The following is a 20,888-nucleotide window of genomic DNA, read 5'->3' as shown; positions in this document are numbered from 1 at the left end:
TGTGCAATTTCTTTGCATTTTTTTACTGATTTTGAACTGAACAATATTCTAAAATACGTTAAAAATTTAACTTTAAAAACAAAAAGCTGATACTCTGAATATGACGGCTCTTACGATATCAATAAGGAGAGTTTACGACGCAATTTGGATATTGTGAATAATGAAAAAATAAATTAAATCAAAATTTAAAAATCCAACATGAATACGAGTATTATTTTTGCGAAAGAAAATGCTAGTTTTTTTTAAATATCATATTGCACATACGTTAAAATAATTGAAAATTACAAAATATTTGACTACAATCAACCCCCGAATCGCCTCGATTTTCTAAATAAATTAAAATCAATATATTTATACGTTTTTAGATTATATCTATTTTTTGGTGCACTAAATCCAGAATTAAAAATTAATTTATTTATTTCACTTAATATTTTTGTTAATTAAAGTTATAGAATTTAAGAAATGCATTTCAGATATCAAGATCTTTATATCAAAATAATAAATACTATTCTGCAATGCGTTTCTTAAATTCTATAACTTTTAATCTAACAAAAAATAAATCTTTTACTATGGTAGTCGAACTTACATCCTTAACCAATGTATTACAAATTGAATATACTAAAATGTGAAATTACGACAGGGATTGTTTTATTTATTGATATCGATAATAAAATAAATTGAAAATCAATATATTTATACCCTTCTAGATATATCTAATTTTTCGTGTACTGAATCCAGAATAATTAAAAATTAATTTTTAAAAAATATGTGTATATTTATATAATTTTAATGATAAACTGTTAAAATCAATAGGGGGGGGGGCGCTAGAAAAAAAATTGCATGCGGGCGCTAAGGACCCCAGGACCGGCCCTGTATATATATATATATATATATATATATATATATATCAGTGTGTGAGTACAAAATGTTGTAAATTAATATTTACCTTTTACTTCTTTAGATTGGTCAAACAAAATTTGGCAGGTCAAGTCATCTACGTTTGATATATGGGGTTCCAGCTCTAACAGACGGACCAAAAGTTGGTATTGGAGGTGAACCTCTTGGTCCGCCGGCACCTCCGCCTTATAGAGAACCCTGCGTTTATCCAAGAGGTGAAGGAGCAGAATTACCGTCATGGCTGGCATATAATAATCATGTAAGAAATAGTTTAATTTAATATCACTCATCCAGAGATTAACAGATTAATATAGTTAAATTAATTATTTTTTTGCAATTTAGGTTCTTTCTTTTAAAGCGCATTTTCAGCAAACGCTTCAAGAGATGCCTCCAGGAGGTCATCAAGTTCGCCATTGTGTAATACGATATTATTTGGAAGATGGGACTATCAAAGTAAAAGAGCCCCCGGTTCGAAATAGTGGCCTGGCGCAAGGTAAAACAAAAGTACATTTAACTATATCATTATTTATCATATCACATAGGAAAATTATAGCATGGTTGCAATAAATTATTTGATGAAATATGAATAATTCGATAAAGAATGAAAATTTGAATACATTTTTGGGATATTTATTCAATTTTTAATTTTTAAACAATTTAAATTATTCTTAAATTTCATTATTTGCAATCTACAATTAAAAAACGATTTACTCATGAGACATAAAACATGTGTTATATCGAATGTAAAAAAAAGAAAATATAAGCTTGTAATATTGTATATATTAAAATAATCTAATTATTAATTGAACTAAGTAACAGCATCTAAGATAATGATTCAGCCACAAAAATATTTTATGCGTTTAATTATTTTTAGGAGTCTTTATATCACGGCAACGTATACCTAGGCCACGACCGAAGCAAAACGAACATTATTCTCTACTGGATTTTAACGTCGGCCGCGAAGTTGAATTGTTTGGCCGAGTTTTTAAAATCACAGATTGTGATCGATTTACAAGAGTTTTCCTAAATAGGCTCGGTATATCGGTTCCGGACCCCCTACCCGCACCTGCCGATCCAAACACTGAACATCTTGAAAAGGTGTGTTAAAAATGATTAATGTAATTTGATTATTTTGAAGATAATACAAATACCTTGTGATTAACAAATGAATTTAATCCTTTAATGTATTATTATTTAGATCAAAGGACAGCCGCGTAAACCGTCTCGACATACGGATACCCTCAAAAAATTTTTAGAACTAGATGGACAGGTATAACATATTTTTATTAAATATATATTTTTGTAATATAATTGAAGTCAAAGTTGAATTGTCTGTTCGAATAGGTGTTACGATTCTGGGGATACTGGGACGATCGTTGCAATGCTTTTGGCACATTACGAAACTTGGAAGTTCGATTTATTTAGCAGATGATACATTGGAAATAAAAGAGCAGATGCCCGAAAATTCTGGATACGACACTAATTCAATGTTGCTCAAAAGATGTAAATGTCCAAAGGTATATATACATACAACAAAAATAGTCTAAGTGCCAGTGAACTATTTGACTAACCTGTTTTCTCAGAGCTAGAAATTTTTTTAATGATATTTTATTATCGACCTATTAAGAATAAAGAAAAATAGGCCACTTTGGCATATTTTCAATGATATCTCTGATATAATTGAAAGGCCATAAGATGAGATACAAAGTTGAAGTTTGGTATATCGGATGTTTTCAAAAAGACCTTCAAAATGGCGTATAAATTATTCAAATGCAAGGGTGTTAGTCGATTATGTCTAGTCGACAATGCGCCCACACCTTGCGTGTCGTGATTATTATGTACTTCGAATGGCAGACCCTTGAACCGTCAGAATGGCTGGATTTTTACATGCTTTCTGAACAGTTAAAAGAATACACCCTCAAAATTTGAGCCATGTTTGAGCAAGTCATGAAAAAATTTTTTTTGACATTTTCGCAAATTTAAGGGATGATGACGCAACCGCGTAATGACTGCCAGAATGGTACTTTCTTAATGGGTGGATGATAAAAAATCATTAAAAAAAATTTCTAGCTCGGAAACAACAGAAAGTCAAATAGTTCACAGGCTCTCCTACTAAAAGTTTGTGAGTGAAGTATCAGTCATGGTAAATTATTTATTTTATAAATAGAATCAAATGTGATTTCAATTGAATTTCACTGAAAATATTTAAGAATTTGTTCATATATGTTATATTTATTAGACGTTTGAAGGACTTCATCCTCCTGGATGCTCCCAAACCAATCCATTTACTGTTCTTAATGTAACCAGTGATGTTATTGTACCAGATGTTTTGAGAGCTGGATATAGGCCTTTGGAATATTATGAGTAATTACTAGAAGTTATACTATTACTATAATTATATTCATATTACTATTTCTATTTTATCCTTTAATTTTTTTACTTTATCCGACAACTATTTAATTTTTGCTAGTACTGATGAATTATGTGTCATTATAATAAAAAATAGTATTTAAATAAATTATTTTCAACTAACGGTATTCTTCTACTAGGGATCGAGATTTTGTCATCGGTTCCGTTATAGAAGTTTTTGGTCGAAAAATTTGTTTGACCGACTGTGACCCTTTTACAAAGGAGTACTACCGCGTGAAATATGGAATAGGTAACTCATTTTATTTATTTTAGTTACCTTAATTAACTTTGACAAGTACTGAACATTTACTTTATTTTAGATCATTTTCAAACTGCTCCCAAACCCGATGTACCGCCTCTGTGCCACGCAAAGAAACCAAGAAAACTTCCTCCGTGGAACGGCTATGGATCATACGAGGATTCTGCACAGAATTGTCTTAAAGTATAAACAAAAATTTGGCATTCTAATCAGAAATGGAATTATAGAATTAATTTTTGCGTAATAGGTCCTGCTTACGCCGCCTAGAGGAGATTTTGTGAAATTTATAAAATACGATAGACGTGGGCACGATAGTATGATACTGCGGTATGGAGCACGTATGATATCAAAGAATACTGAAGATCAAGATCGATATTTTGTGGTGAGTATTATATAAAAACCTAGAATATAATTATCATTTAAATACTATACATCGTATAAAATTATTTAAGGTCTCGTATTTCCTGGCAAATGATACCATGGCCGTTTTCGAGTTGGCCAAACGCAATTCTGGTTTTTGGGGAGGAAAATTTTTCAAAAGAAATCCTGCCATTCTTCCGGGCCAAGAGAAGTTTTTAAGTGAGCCACCGAAAAGATACGGCAAAGCTGATGTTTTCATAGGTGCCAAGCTGGAAATTTCGGGCTGGCACTTCGAACTCATAAATGCTGATGACTACGCCCTTCGATACATGGAATTACATCCCAGTGAGGTAAGGATAAAATTGATTAAACAGAAGAAGCATCTTCATGTACGATTATGAAAGATGTAGACAATAAAATATTTGTCAAATTTTCATATTTATGTTAGAACAGAGGTTAGCAATATGCTAAATATTTCATAGAACCTAAGGTAAAATTGTATATATTTTGCTTGTGTTAGAACATATATATTTAAATAGTAACAAAGAAGTGGTGAGAAATTCTTACTACAGAGAGGGCAATTAATAACAATAAATTATTTTGTTGGTACATATAATAAGTATTAATTTTTTTTCTTCTATTTCTAGTTTCCCGTGAGTGATGCTACACGAATAATAAATAAAATACGCGAAAAACTTAGCGGCGAGGGTGTATACAAAGAATTCGTAGCAAAATATCTTCCATGTGTACAAATATATAAAGTTGAAAATAAATGTATGCATATTATTTCTCAACATACTATGAGGTATGAATAATATTAAAAGTTGCTAACAAAAAATAATAAAATTTAAGCAATAAATGATTCTTCATACCTAGAACTGCAATGAAAGAACTTCTTGGGGATGAATTTATTGAGCACGAGCTGATAACACTGTCACGTCATTATTCTGCCGAAAGAAGAGTGGGATTAAGGTGCATTATATATAATATATATAATATATAATATATAATATATAATATATAATATATAATATATAATATATAATAATATAGTATAGAGATATAATATATTAAGATAATATAGATAAGAGATAATATATAATATATAACTATAATATAGAATATAATATAATATATAAGATAATAATATATATCTATAATATAATATATAAAATATATAATATATATATATAATATATATATATAGTATATAATATATATAATATATAATATATTATGATATAATAATTTATTCAGATTCCAACGTGACGAAGTGAGGGCCATTCTTCATACAGAACTACGTCGATATCTTTGGGACGATCTGGAAAGGATGCTGGAACATATGCGCCACCTGGACAAGGCCAGATCTGGTTACCTGCCACGCAAAACCATGCACTACGCAATTAAGGCTTGTCGCATACCCATCGATGAAGTACTTATTGAGAGAATAATAGACGTGTAAGGTTTTGGACATTGAATTCTTTATTGATATTTTATTTATTTTACTTGTTATTTTCCTTACGTAAGTCGACTACTATACACTTACCTTCTACATCATCATACCATGCATGCAGACATCTGTTACATATGCCATACACATCTTTATAACACCTTCTACTTTCTGTTTTATGATTAAGTACATTCGCTGTTTATATCAAATTGCTCCAATAAAATAATCTTTATAGAAAAATTAATTATATTCAAATTATTTACACATAGATGATTATCTTTTTCATAGTTTCTTTTTATACGTTATATTGTTTCGAGCTGATCCATTCCCATTTTTATTATAGTAATATTTAAAAAAAAAACGTTTTACAGATTACAGAAGAATGAAGAATGTGAAATAGATTATAATGATCTCATTAACTTCTTCAATGTTAAACTGTGCCCAATTGCTGCAACTCCTCCAGTAAATGTTCAGGTGAGTTGAGGTATTCAGTATTTTTGAAAATACTGAATTGGCTATACTTTGGTTTGGTCTATCTCCAAAGTATTTTCTTCTCTGAATTACATATAGTAGTATAAATATTTGATATATTATAACTATTACAAATATAATATTTATTACTGTTTCTGCATTTATTGTTGGATTCCTGAACTATATAATATTTTTCCTTTTCAGTTCGATATGAATTGGTCTTCCGAACGCGAACCAGAAATTGGATACGGTTTAGAGTGGGAAAGATTTCTGAAAGATCTTGATTTAGAGAAAGAGTTATTGCAACAAACGCATTAAATAATATTGTAATTGAAAATAAAATAAAAATTATGCGTGTTAACAAATTATAAGTAGAAATGAAACTTGCATGTTGCCAACTAATTAATTATGAAGTACCTTCTTATGTGAATATTGCTTATGGTGATTAATAAAAGAATTTTTAAAAGGCCTAATTATATATTAATAAAATGCACTATAAATAATGATGATTAAATAAACTACAACTATTTTTAAAGACAGACTAAAACATCTCATGAACAAATAAAATGCTTTTTTAATAAAAGTTTACAAATCATCAATCATTATCACTGTTTATCATCAGATTCACTAAATATTGTTTGTAGTGACATTTCAATAGTTTTTTGGATTCGAGCCTATAGAGTAATAGAATACAATAAACGATATAATAACATAGAATATGAGAAACAATTCCATATTGCTTGGTCCAGGTTTATCATTTTCATCTGAAAATTGAGGCACAGCCACAAAAGAAATCTGATGACGCAGAAGAGTATCCAAGAGTGGAATCGGGGTACTCGATCTCCGGACTGATGCTGATGGCATTCCGGCGGATCTGGCGGATAAAAGATTAAAGAATATTATTATTTACTGTATTTATTTGAGTTCAAAAGGTTTTTTGGTACATTTTAATCTCTAAAGGGGTAGCAGAATTTTCCTTAAAAATCTTTGGTAAGAGCGCACCTGATCGGTCTCCAAACATGTTGGGCGCCGTTCATTGTTCGGGAAGTCAAGCCTAAGCTGCGCCTAAAAAGGTAAGTAAAAAAAGTCTTATGCGAGGATAGAAACTAAAAACTAAAATTTTAGTGAAAATATAAATGTTACATGTAATATTTCTAGAAAATGGAATATTTATTGGACATATATATTAAATAACTTCATCATTGAATTGACTAAATATTTTCAAATATAATTTTCAAAATAACTTGAAATTATATATGTAAATAAATACAATATTTCTCTTGTCTAGCACTTACAATTAGTTTAAATTTATTATTACTCACGTACGATCTGGTCCTGCTTCTCGTCGCCTCGTTTGTCATGTTTTTCATAGTCTTCCCACTGCAAGTGAATTATTCAATCAAAACTAAGAAATATTTAACAATAGAAAACTATTTAATTTTAGAAAAACTCACAGATCATCACTAAAATCGTCCAGATTATCATCGTTTTCTCGAACACTGCTATTTGTTACAAGAAGTTCCTCACTTAACGTAGATCTTTCCGATAAAGCTGTTGTCTAAATTGAATATATAATAGTTTATATAATGAATAAAATTTATTTATTAAAAATTAGAATTTTTAGGCTTTAATTTTGTTCCCGTTTTGTTAATCAGTTTGTTTACTATTATTAATTCGATTTTGTACCTTAATTTTAACTGATATTTATTATAAGTGCTATAAAAGCTGATGTTTGACGAAAGCGGATGTTTCTTTCTAAAATACTTGTTATTTTTCACTACTTAGAATCAAAAATATTTTGTAACAAAATTATCAATTAATTCATACAAATTTTATTTCACATCTTGAATCACCATACGCTTTAAGGAGCAAAACCACTGTAAACTAGCTGTAAGTGAAATTCTGTTTTAAGTCAATTAGGGCATCGTGCCTTAAAGCAAATTGCTGGAACTTCCCGTACCGCAATTCAAAATTCGAGTAATTAAAAATAATCAATAATAATAATCATTTAAAGTTGTTCAATGATTTGAAACTTTTAATAGAATTTCGAACCATATTAAATCATTCTATCTTAAATCATTTATTTTGAAATATTTTGGAAATTCTGAACTTTTTTTCGAAGCAATCGTACTGCTTTAACTGCATAAAGACGAAATATCAAAGCGCGTAAGCGCCGCGTCGGCGTCTAACGCGTAAACGTTGGTACGGAACCCATAGGAATGTAAACAAAATTTATACTTATTGTTAAAATTTCTATAAAATATCTGATAATTTGATGTGCATATGTCTAATGTTCATTTTTGATCGCCAAATGGCTCATTTTTTTACTTTTTCCTCCATATCTTCAAAGTCGATGGACCTGCCTATCCAAAAATTTGAACAGTTCTTCATTTAGTCAATACAAATAAAATGTTTTTATTCAAATAGGACGCTCTGTTCTCTTAAAAACTGAGTTACCGTTTTTGGCACTTTTTGGCCCGTATCTTCGGAACAGCTAGACCTGCCTTCGCCAAAAACTAATCAGCAGGTCTCCTTATCAATACGAATCGAATGTTTTTTGAATTATTCAAATCGGTTGATCATACATACACGCACACACATACACACACATACATCCATTTTTTCTAAGGTATGCCAAAATGTTCAGAAAGTTTTGAAACGTAAAGATCTATAAAAATTTTCATTTTCGATTTTTTGCGATTACTATAACTTGCCATACGGGAAGTTAATTATTTTAAAATCTACGTATTTTTTAGCTTATAACTATAATGATATATATGAAGATTAAGTTTTTTTCTAGATCAATATGTTTGAATGACTTTCGATTATATTACTTGAATATGCTAAAACCCTTTTTTTAACCAAAAATATGAAAAAAGTTCTTTGGACTGTTACCGAGGTGTTGCTCCTTTATTGAATTTTTTTTACCTCAGGTATCTCATGAAATGGTAAAACGTCATCCAATTCTTCCTGTCCGAGGGCAGTGTGTGAGTTGCACCTGCAAAACTCGTTATCCCATGGTAATCCTTCGTCTATTAGCGATAGTGTTCTAGCAAATGAATTGCGAGGAAGGGACAATGAATCCAAGCTATCGCCGCTACTGTTATAACTGTAAGTTGAGCAGGTGTCCTCTTCCCGAGTCATCATAAGTCTGATGTCTGGTATCAGTCTGCTGACTTCTGCTTCGAGGGCCTCCCGTTCTTCACGATCTTGAGTTATGCGGTTGGAATCAGTAGTCAGCAAGTCCGATTCGCTAAGTGTATGGCTCCGGCTACGTTGCACCAAATTTATAAGATGCTAGAAGGAAAAATTAATTCAAAAACTCATTAGAAGAAATGGAAAAACTAATATTCGTGACTCTTTTTAAGAGTAATATTATATAACATATTGATCATACTTAATAATTTCTTACCCCAATCGCAGATAAGCTATCTTCCTCATCTGAATCCTCTGATGATAAATTATGAAAACTATCCATCTTTAATGTTGCAGATAACCTTTATCCCACATTCACAATCAATTAAATTTTTTTCGGTAATTTCGTATTTCCCCACAAATTGTATTTAAGGTCTTTAAAGAATTTCACATTTTAGAGAGAAAGAATTAAAACCCCCCCGTTCTGGTTCATGGATGACATTAAACCATTATTATCTATTTTTTTAAATATGTGTGAAACACGATGAATTTTGCGTTTGATGAAAGATTTTTAAACAAATGATAATCTTACATTACTATGCTAGAAAATGACATCGTCAATACTGTCATTTTTTAAAATATAATTTATAATTATAATACATTTAATTTAATTTAAATTTTTAACTTGGTTCAGTGTTGTTCTAACATAATATCTTTAATTTATATATATTTATATATATTTATATATATATATATATATATATATATGTATTATATGCATATATGTATGTATTATATATATATATATATATATATATATATATATTATATTTATATATATAATATCATTATGTTATATAAAGCTTCAAATTTTTAAACAGATAATTCGTTTAGCTTACAGTATAAAATTTGTGTGAATATTCAGATGCTAATCTAATGCTTTTAAGATATTCAAATACATTGATGCATTATCTAGGAAAAGAAATATTATGTATATCTAGACACACATACTCATTAACATATATACATATTATTTTTACAAAATTATGCTACAATTATTTCTATACAAAGTATGCCAAAACTTATCAATATGCCCACACACAGAAAAGTTATATAAAAACTTAACTTTAGAAATAATAATATTAATAAAAAATTTAAAAGTATTAATATTTTTTTACAATGTATTTATTGGTTCTTATACAGTACTCTTATTATATGAACATATTAGTACACATGTTCATATATTCTAACAGCATATTGCTTATATTTTTTTTTTACATTTGGTCATATTTTAAACAAGATTACAATGTAACTATAACAAATGCAAAAAATTTTGTACGTGTTACATTAAATAAAATGAATAAACCTGGTGAAAATATTTCGAATTAAGTAATAAGTAATGAAATTATTTTATGCTACTGAGTTTATGAAAGATAATCTTCAGACTTCCATAAGCTAAATATTAATAGTAACATCAATTTACTACAAATTATTATTTAAAAAATCAGTAGCATTTTTAGAGTTTATCGTTGTTTAGAAAGCTGGGGGTATTAAAAATTCGCAGGTTGGGTTCAAAAAAGTTTGATATCTGATCCCTCGCGACTTGTGAGCTCGTTGCTTCTGCTTGCAATATTTGGGCACGCAACTTCTTCTCTTCTTTCCTTAAGATGATGACTTGCCTCTCAGATTCTTCAAAGTCTTTAATAACGTCTTCCGCTATTTTGCTAACAAATAAATATAAAATTATATATACCTATATTATTTATGAGAATATAGTTGAATAATTCTACATACTTGCTTATGTCGAGTTCCTCGTCAAAAGTAGGATATTCGACTAGTTTGTTTTTTAAGTATTCTAATTCGTTTCGCATCAGACTTAATTCACCGTCCATTTTTACAGCTTGTTCTCTTATAGCCGAAACTTCTGCCTGTAGCCTTTCTCTACTCTAGATTTTACAGATAAATATAAACTATCAGCATTAATTGTACTCGGTTTGTAAATTATTTCAATGAAATACATACAAATCTTGCAGGAAGGTCGTCTATAACGCAGATTAAATTATCCAAATCTTTTTGTACTTTATTGCTGTAAATAAAAAAATTCTTTAGATAAAAATAATATATAAAATAAATTCATACAACTTCTCTTTTTAGGTTTAACTCAACTATATGAATTCAACTCAAGATTTATCTAATAATTATAATAAATAAACAAACAAAGTTATTATATTGTGGCTTATAAATTTTAGAACTCTATTAAGCCCTATTAGAGACAAAATTAATTTTTTATGAAATCTGAACATACGCTTGTTCGCTAGATTTTTTTCTCTCTGTGTGCAATCGTTTCGACCCAGTGTCCGCCTCAGTCTGCATTTTATGGAGCTCTCGAAGTGATCGGTTCAGGTGCTCCTCTAAGACTACATTCGCACTGCGCTGCTTATCTAGGTTTGAAGAAAATTGATATATGTAAGTAATAATATTCCAATAAACGATTACTAGTGAGAATGAAAATATTGCCAAAAATAAAGTTATATAATTATAATCAAAAATACTTGCTTAGTTCATTGCGTAATTGTTCCAATTTTCTTATATTGGAAGCGCCAGTATTTTCTAAATCCTGCAGATCTTTTGCAAAATTTTCTTCATCATTCTTTGCTTTTGATGTTAGGAGTTTCTACAATAAAAATTATTTACCTATAAAATCGCAAGAGATAAACGGTACTTAAATTAATTGTGAAATGAACAGCCATACCCTGGAAATCGTTTGTTCTCGCAATTCTTCAATTTTCTTTTTAATAAACTCAATATCAATATCAGCTTCGATGTCGGATACAGATTCACCATGATCGACATCATCATCAAGTTCCAAACACGTATCAGGTTCTGACTGACTCATTTTAGCTTATAAAAAAATTAAACAAATTATTATAAACGTTTAAAAAATATTGTATAAAAATATTTATATATCCATATAAAACAAAATATCATCAAAACCTGAGAATTTTTTTTAGTTTGACAGATGTGGTTGCCGGTATATTTTTAATTTTTTGTTAATAATTGGTACTTATACCGGAGATTATGCCTATGTTCAGAGAGTTCGAATTAGAGTTACCAACTTAAAACATAAAATTAAATTATCAGTATGAAATTTTTATTAACAAAAATACTCTTTAAATTCCTCTTTAAAAGTATAAAGTTTTAAATAGTTTTAAAAAAATAAGACAAAAAGATATCAAAATGTGCTGTTTTGCAACAATATTGTATGGCTATACACTGTAATCATTAATCGTTTTTCAATGTTGTGATAGTGCAATAATTAACGGCAAAAAATTATTAAATTAAATTATCATTAAATAGTGAATAAAGATGAATATTTATTGTAAAATTAAAACTAATTCTAAATATGTTAAGGAATATACAAACATATTTTAATCAGGATGTCGTCTAACTGGGCAAGTGGCCTCTGAAATGTCGCACTGGCGATAATTAAACTAATTACTGTTTATTTCATTACATCCACGCAGTCTCCAAAGAGTCTTCAATTATGAAACTAAGAATACTTGAACAGAGGCGTTCCTAGTTAATTTTATTAATAATACGTGTTAAATATAGAATAACAGCAATTAACAGTGATAAACTATTTGACAGATAAAATTTGGCGCGTTTTTCCATAATGTTATTGTTGTGCTTTTAGAAAGGCGAAAATAAAAAGAATTCTCTTTTGAGGTACATTAGATTATAACCATAATTAATATTTTTATAATTTTGAAAATCAGTTTTTTTTTCAATATTTCGAAAATTTTGCAATACTGTTTTGGGCACTTAAGTTTTCAACACTGTAATGTCAATATAAACCGTAAACTTGCAAAACTCACCAGAATATTGAAATATACATAAAATATATTCCATGAATTATAATTTGTGAATTTAAAGTGTCATAAAATTACTGCTATGTTGTTAAAAAGCAGAATCGTGAGACAAGTGAATACAAACACAAATAAACGCTTATCACAATGATTCAACCCATTACTTGCGTCATCTCGTTTCTACTCATATATGCTTATGACGAATTCCTTACGGGTTCCAGTGTATAAAAGAGACAATAGTTGTAAAAGTGAATTTTTGAATGGAAAATTAATAAACACATATTTTATTATATTTTATTGATATTTGGTATGTTTACTGTTTCTGCTGTAACTTACGTTAAGGTTTAGGTTGGTGCTTATTTATCTTTGGGTTGGTGATTAATGATTTGCATTAATGTGAATATAATTTATATTGCAACTTAATTTTGTAGTGGACATAAATACGTAATTTTCAATAGATTAAATAGAAATACATTTATGTGTTTTACAAATTAATAACTTTAAAATCGTGTTTCAAAAGCAAATCCATTATTTTTTTGCAACTGTCATTTTTGAAACATGAAGTTAACTAAACAACTTCACATTGCATTTTACTTTTTTGACATTTTTTGTTAAGTTGTCATCCATTTATACTTGTTTATCTATGATAATCAACAATGTTTTGCAAATTATTAGATTTATATAAAACTAGTGCATGTTAAAAATGTTTTCAAATATTTTGTGAATTTATATATTTATTGTCCCCTGAATCAATATTTACTGGCATTAATTTGAAATCGTATGAAAATGAAATGATGATTAGCTCATTGCTAAACACGTCATGTCATCGGCGCTCGTCTTCCATAAACGGTGTAGCATTTGTGCTGAGCGGACGTGCACTGTGTCAATGTTTGTTTATTATTTTAAAATATTAATAACTGTTTAGTTGTGCAAAAGTGTTTTGTGTCGTTAAGTGAATGTTCCATGGTCATAAATATAAAACACTAGTTGAATAATCTCGTAAGTAGAAATTAAAGTTATTTATTTTAAATATTTAATGCCATGACACATAATATAGGTGGAGCATAATTGATAAGAATTTCTTTAATGAATCATTATTAAGTTTTTTTTGTCTGGTTTTAAAATATAATTATGAACGGTTTCTCGAAGTTTGTTTTCGAGACTTGTCAATACCGTTAGTTATGTTGCCTCATAACATGTGCTACAAATTTCGTTAAAGGTCTATTTGACATTCAAGGTTTAATGCTGACCTGAGCAATCATTATTTAACATTCATTGGATTCTTATTATTGTTTCAAATATTAGTAGATTTCCTCGGCAATTAGATTATTATACATAGTGTACATTCTTCAGTCTCACACATATATACACAGTCGAACGAATCGTTCAAAAAACACTAAACCAGTTATAAAGAATTTTTAAAAACAATGCATTTATTAATGATTTTGTATTTCTCGTTTCTTTATTACTCGGAAAAACTAATTGTTGCCCTATAAACTGTAAAACGGTCTAAGTGTAAGTATAAAAGTGATCTGAAATATAATAGTTTAAGTAAAATAATGATAATACAGCAATATTTCATTATTTCTGTAAGTTATCGTGAATATGAATTTACTTTTATTATAAACTTATAAGAGTTTTCAAACAAAAAATTCATTAACCTTTGATAGTAAACATTATTGCGTGACATATTCCAATTAGACTATCATGATACAAACGGTGTTACAAATCGCATTTTTAGATAATTATCAATATATGGAATATTGTTCATGAAAAATTAATTGCTTATTCATGATTTATTTAACTGTTTCGATATTGCTCGCATATTGTTAGGAATATATATTTGAAATTTACCTATTGGCAGCATATTATTTTTTTTATTTCTATCCTATCTTTTTGTATCCCAACTTCAGAATTTTTACAACATATTGATGTTAACATATTTATATTAATTAGTCATTATTTTTTCTTATATCATACTCTTAGAGCTCGCTCGTGGTAAGTGGTTAAGAGCGGCGGGACTTGATTCAGAGGTCCAGGGTTCGATATCCTCTTTAAGCACTGTTGTCAAGCAGCATTGACAAAGATTTTCACTTGAAAATATAAATAGAAATATGTTTCCAAGTGAAAATAGCCCTCACCCGGCATTGCTACATCACTAAAAATATTCGCCCTATTACAGAAATTGTGAAAATAATTGTAATAATCATACAGAGATGTGTCAAACAAACTATTGGGTTGTTCGGGAGGTAACTCCGTTTTTTATAGGCATTTTTGCACGTAATTTTTGTACAATAAACAATTATATTACGAAATTATGTATTAGGTTTTTTGATCGAACATCTTTTGTCAGAAGGTATTAGAATAATTGTGAGATCATAAATTTTTAGGTCGTTATTGGCAAAAAACTGATCAAAGTGCGTTTTGAACTCCTCATTTTACATAAAAAGTTTACCACTTAAAAATTTTTTTAGTCTTTGGAACTAATTATGATCCGATGATGGCAGATCTGAAAAATGTAATGAATGAGGAATTGGGTCCCATTCAAGCTGTAAAAGCTTTTGGCGATTGACCAAAACCTAGTCTTGATGTAAGACTATACCTTATTGTGGGTTAATTCTGACTATTTTTATTGAAGTACATCATTTAGTTTATCCAGCTTATGACATAAGGCATCCGAATTAACAGTTATATTATAAAAGCTGAAAAACGAGCAAGTCCTTTAAAATCTTACCAAACATACTGCATCACCCTTTTCTGGCAAATTTCAGCTTTCCACTGTTTTGAGCAGGTTCTTCTTTTTTGTTTCATTGGCAATTGCGTGTATTGTATTCTTTACATTCCATTTTACATTCCTAGTGAAAATTCGCTTCAAAACCTGATAATTTTCAGGAATTTTCAGAGGCGAATCGCGGACGCCAGTGCGACAACACATGTTTCTTTCTATGAGAACCATACATTGAGCTTCGAGGAAAATCCAAGACCTTTTGAGTAATCATAAACTGTTTAATTTGAAAAATATTTACTCAATGGTATCTCATGTATTGTTATTCGTTGGTTTGCATCAATCTTTGTTTTCAGCAGTACTTCTTGGACTTAGTGCATCAAAATATCAGGAATGAAATTCAGCAAACCAATTTAGGCACTGTCGTACTATCAAAACATCACTTCCGTACACATCGATCAATTTCATTTTGACTTAAACAGTTTTTTACCTTTTCTATAGCAAAAGAGAAAAATATGTCGAAAATGCTGCTTAATTCTTTCCGTATTCAAAGTGGCACCATCCAAAAACTACTGGATGTAATTGATTAAAATTTTTTACACACAAGCCTTAAAACATAAGTTTTCAAATCATATAATAATTATAGGGCTTAAAAAAAGGGTTAAAAAATATAGTAAAATTCTCTGTTGTCAAAAAACGAAGTAATTTCCGAACAACCTTATAGTAATAGGTTGTCAAATATCTCCCTTCCGCTTTTTTGCTCTTTATCTTTATTACAAAAAGGCGGAAGGGAGATATTTGACAACCTATTATTAAGCCAAATCAGCACAACACCTTATAGGACTATTAGGTTCTGTTCAGAGAAAAAATTATATTCTTATCCACAATTGATTATTATTATTCTACTCAATTTTTTTGTTCATTGCAAGTCATAACAGCCAAGTATAACTCCCATTTTCACAATCAATTATTGTACACAAGAGCAACTCGATTCTGGTACCCTTTTATACAAATCGGGTCCATTACCATTACCATTACAGTAGTGCTCTTAAATTATGAAATTATAATAACAAAATTACGAATTAATGAATTTTTATTTTCATAATTGTAAAACATAAATATCCGCTGCAGTATTCCAAATACTTAAATGCACGCTGTATTATCAATGCGATTGTGTTATTCTTATCATCCCTCAGCGGTCATGAACAATTGTAAGATAATTTCGTACAAAGCCGGAAATAAAGGGTTGTTCATTTTGATCTGTTTTTTTTTTTGGAATTTTATCGTAGGCTAACAACGTTGGAATTACATCCTATATGTTTTTTCTATTACTTGTTATTATTATTTCTTTATTATTATTTCTTTATTATCTAAAAATTGCAAATGTTGTTATTAATCACACCGAAGTGCTTTAAGCATTCTCATTGTTTAAGATATTTGGTTTATAATCACTTGGATTGTTTTAGTGCTAATATTTTTAACTTTCGACGTTTCAAGCCATTCTGAATAGTTTGAGACCGAAATTGGATAAAGTATAGGCGCGAGTGAGTGTGTGCATATATTTAAACTTTGCATGACGATAAACTTCAAGTTATAATAAATACACAAAAACATTGTAAGTTTACAGCAAGTAGTTTAATTCTAGAAGTTTATTAAAATTTAGAATAATTGGCCGTACTTTTAAAAAATACATATAATATGTAAACTATTTGTCGAAAATAGTTTGCAAAGTACAAAATTGAATAATCTGCAATAGTTTCTAACAAAGTCCCACAGCAAATAGGCATAATCAAAAATCACTCGTTTATATATTGACATCTTATTCATATGCAAAAGTCGAGAAGTTTAAGGGTGTTTATTTTTTTAATTCTTGAAAATTTGGGGCAATTGTTGTATTTTTTTACTGTGGTTCTAGAAATGTTATTCACGGTTACGGTTCAATAGTTTAAATGAACAAAATTAATAAATGTTAACCACAGTAACCAAAAAATGGTCATAAATTCACCAAAGCTTCAAACTTAAAAGCTCATAATTTCCAATACATGTGAGATAATTTTGTTTAGGATAGTTTTGGGACACCCTGTATATAATATAACCAAAGTTTTACTAATATTTTTTCAATTTAAATTATGGCATTCATTTTTATCATTTATAGATAATGATTTGATTTCGAAAAAGGTATATATATATTTCCAATATTGCATTATATATTGAAATTATATGCGATACAAATGAATTATCAGTCATTTATCAATTTCTTAGCAACCACATTACTTCATATTAATCGATACATTGATATTTCGATCGCAAACATTGTTGTCATATCAAAGAATCGATAAGTAAATCATTTTTTCGAACGGCCTTCAAATGCTGTTGTGCTTGTTCAATTATTAAATTATTTTAAACAGTTAATTTGATAAATACAATTAGTTTGATACTTATAGATTGTTTATAATTAACAATTTATATAATTAATAATATAACTTATAGAAATAATTATATAATAACAATTAAATATATAATTAATCACTTAATTTTTCTGAGTATTGTGATATTTAATACTAGTTTGTTGATTTATATTTAATACAAAGTTTATTCTCATAACTCATGATCAGATCAATAATAAGAAAACTATAACAGCTGTATATATTAGTAGCCCAATCAATTTAGACCTAAAATAAGGGTGATGGTTACAATAACTTATAATGGGCTATAACTTTATATAATTGTCTAAAATACAATTATAAATGAAATCTACAAAAGTCGCCCTCATCGTTCCGGTGCGAGCTATAAAAATTGGCACAAAGTCAAAGGTAAAAAAAATGATTTTTTCTTGATTTTCAGCCAAATCGTCAGTTTTATTGCAAAATTGCCTGAGACAAAATTGCAGATATATAATTATCTACGAAAAATGTGTTGATATTGATTACATTTTCTTCAGAGCCACAGTTTTAAAGATACGATGTCACTTATGAGGTAGTGTGCTTTTTTTACATGGTTTTGCCAGCAGGCCTATTTCATGGTTTTGTTGTGATTTTGGTTGTTTCAGAAATATTCTAAAATAATATTTGTGAATTTGGCTTGGTAAAAATAAAGGCGGTAATTCTCGTTCTTCTTCTTCTTCTTCCTCTCCTTATTCTTCTGATTTTCCTGATTTTCCTGATTCTTCTGATCTTGATCCTGATATCAGGAGCATTCTGTATGCACATCTAGTTTATTTTAATTAAATATAATTAATTTCATAAAAGTATTAACTAGCTGTAAGTGGAATTCTGTCTTAAGGCAATTAAGGCATCGTGCCTTAAGGCAAATTGCTGGAACTTCCCGTACCGCAATTCAAAATTCGAGTAATTAAAAATAATCAATAATAATCAATAAAAGTTGATCAATGATTTGAAACTTTTAATAAATTTTCGAACTATATTAAATCATTCTATCTTAAATCATTTATTTTTAAGTATTTTGGAAATTCTGAACTTTTTTTCAAAGCAATCGTAATGCTTTAACTGCATAAAGACGAAATATCGAAGTGCGTAAGCGCCGCGTCGCCGTCTAACGCGTAAACATTGGTACGGAACCCATAGGAATATAAACAAAATTTATACTTATGTTAAAAACTCTATAAAATATCTGATAATTTGATGTGCATATGTCTAATGTTCATTTTTGGCCGCCAAATGTTAGATCTCCGAAACCGCTAGGCCTTTATGAAAATTTGATCAGTTCTTCATCTTGTCAATACAAGTAAAATGTTTTTTGAATTATTCAAATCGGACGCTCCGTTCTCTTAAAAACTGAGTTACCGTTTTTGGCACTTTTTGCCCCATATCTTCGGAACGGCTAGACCTGTCTTCACCAAAAACTAATCAGCACGTCTCCTTATCAATACGAATCGAATGTTTTTTGAATTATTCAAATCGCTTTATCCGTGTTCCCGAAATCGTCGCGAAAAAATTGTATCCACATACACACACACACATACATCCATTTTTTCTAAGGTATGCCAAAATATTCAGAAACCTTTGAAACGTAAAGATATATAAAAATTTTCATTTTCGCGCTTCGATATTTCGTCTCTATGCAGTTAAAGCAGTACTATTACTTTGAAAAAAAAGTTCAGAATTTCCAAAATATTTCAAAATACACTTTTCTTCAGAAAGTCTTTTTATCAAAAAAAAGTAAATTTTTGTCAAAAATTTATAGTTTCTCAAAAATCTAATTTCTCAGAGTAAATTTTTTTCAAAAATGTTAATCTTTTAAAATAAAAATAATTTGTGGTACGGGAAGTTCCAGCAATTTGCCTTAAGGCACGATGCCATGCGTCCCACTGGTTTAACTATACTTTAGAACATTAATTCTGCTTTGGTTTTTTATAGGGTGAACTCATCTAAATAAATAATTTTTACACAAATATTTACTAAAATTACCTATTTTGTCATTTTTTAATTTATACAGTACATTTTATTTGACTAAACACGTTGCGTATGAAAATTTATAATTCGAGTCTGATCGCGTAGAAATGCTGAATTAAGCAATTTTAGACATAAACAATAATAGATTTGATTCTTTATGAACTGACTTATAAAAGAACTTCTACTCCTGCATTTTTTATCTCTGACGAGCTTACGTTTGTTAATTTTTTTAATCACAGTTTATTCTTCAAGTGTGAAAAGTATTAACCATATCAATTGCTCACCATCTGGTCCACATAGGAGTATCGTGTGAAAGACTCGCGCGAAATTCTTCCAAGTATTTTATCGGTCTGATTACTCATGTTACAATACTAAATATATTGTTTACACACCTTTCGTCATTACTATCTAGACATGTGACTTCATTAATGTCAGCCAATCTTCTTTCTATAAACATTTGATTAAACATATCAAACTAATTGTGATGTAAACATATTTATGATATATGCATACGTTTGCACATACTTGTGATCAGATATGAAATAATAGACTCAGCTTGTGCAATTATTCTTGCCTTAATAATTATAATACTATATTTATTTATTTATTTGTATTATTCTTATAGATCCGCGCTGCTGGGTGCATTTACTAATATACTATTAAAGGGGTGTCCATTAATCACGTGAGGTTTTTTGGTGGAGGAGGGTTTGACACAAAATCACGAAATATCACGTGGGGGAGGGAGAAGTATAGTAAGATATCACGTATATTTATTTTTTAACTAATTTTTTTTAAAAAAAATCAAACATTTTCAAAAAAAAATCAAAAATTTTACAGATTTATCACGTAACTAAAAATACATGTAATGTTTGGTGGGGGAGGGGGGCGTAATTTTGAATATCAC

The 20,888-nt window shown here is 29.0% G+C and overlaps 3 protein-coding genes across 3 annotated transcripts in view; 2 read left to right on the top strand and 1 right to left on the bottom strand.

The window, feature by feature from the left end:
* Positions 1-6,164, top strand: part of LOC113370892 — a 10,395-nt gene extending 4,231 nt beyond the window's left edge. The window contains 16 exon segments of the mRNA XM_026611569.1: positions 962-1,156; positions 1,240-1,390; positions 1,772-1,995; positions 2,096-2,167; positions 2,242-2,311; positions 2,314-2,414; positions 3,137-3,261; positions 3,447-3,556; positions 3,627-3,748; positions 3,813-3,947; positions 4,018-4,275; positions 4,573-4,730; positions 4,802-4,897; positions 5,183-5,383; positions 5,747-5,849; positions 6,051-6,164. Coding sequence (XP_026467354.1) covers positions 962-1,156; positions 1,240-1,390; positions 1,772-1,995; positions 2,096-2,167; positions 2,242-2,311; positions 2,314-2,414; positions 3,137-3,261; positions 3,447-3,556; positions 3,627-3,748; positions 3,813-3,947; positions 4,018-4,275; positions 4,573-4,730; positions 4,802-4,897; positions 5,183-5,383; positions 5,747-5,849; positions 6,051-6,164 — 2,235 coding nt within the window.
* A 4,333-nt stretch (positions 6,165-10,497) lies between these two features.
* On the bottom strand, positions 10,498-12,096 carry LOC113370891 (spindle assembly abnormal protein 6 homolog). Its single transcript, XM_026611568.1, has 7 exons — positions 11,976-12,096; positions 11,734-11,882; positions 11,538-11,655; positions 11,287-11,422; positions 11,004-11,067; positions 10,776-10,927; positions 10,498-10,705 (listed from the first exon to the last, which is right to left on the bottom strand). The coding sequence occupies exons 2-7, from the start codon at positions 11,875-11,877 to the stop codon at positions 10,498-10,500; spliced, it is 822 nt and encodes a 273-aa protein (XP_026467353.1). The 5' UTR covers positions 11,878-11,882; positions 11,976-12,096.
* Positions 12,097-13,655: 1,559 nt separating this feature from the next.
* The window catches only part of LOC113371681 (ras-like GTP-binding protein RhoL), a 15,754-nt gene continuing 8,521 nt past the window's right edge, over positions 13,656-20,888 (top strand). The window contains exon 1 of the mRNA XM_026612330.1: positions 13,656-13,846. The gene's annotated coding sequence lies outside the window, so the exon portion shown is untranslated. The remainder of the gene's footprint in view (positions 13,847-20,888) is intronic.

The sequence above is a fragment of the Ctenocephalides felis genome, unplaced genomic scaffold (assembly GCF_003426905.1).
Source record: "Ctenocephalides felis isolate EL2017-DRISC unplaced genomic scaffold, ASM342690v1 CF-g0.4_SCAFFOLD_01492, whole genome shotgun sequence".
Classification (NCBI taxonomy): Eukaryota; Metazoa; Arthropoda; class Insecta; order Siphonaptera; family Pulicidae; genus Ctenocephalides; species Ctenocephalides felis.
The sequence above is the reverse complement of the archived record's forward strand: the minus strand, read 5'-3'. Positions and strand labels throughout refer to the sequence as shown.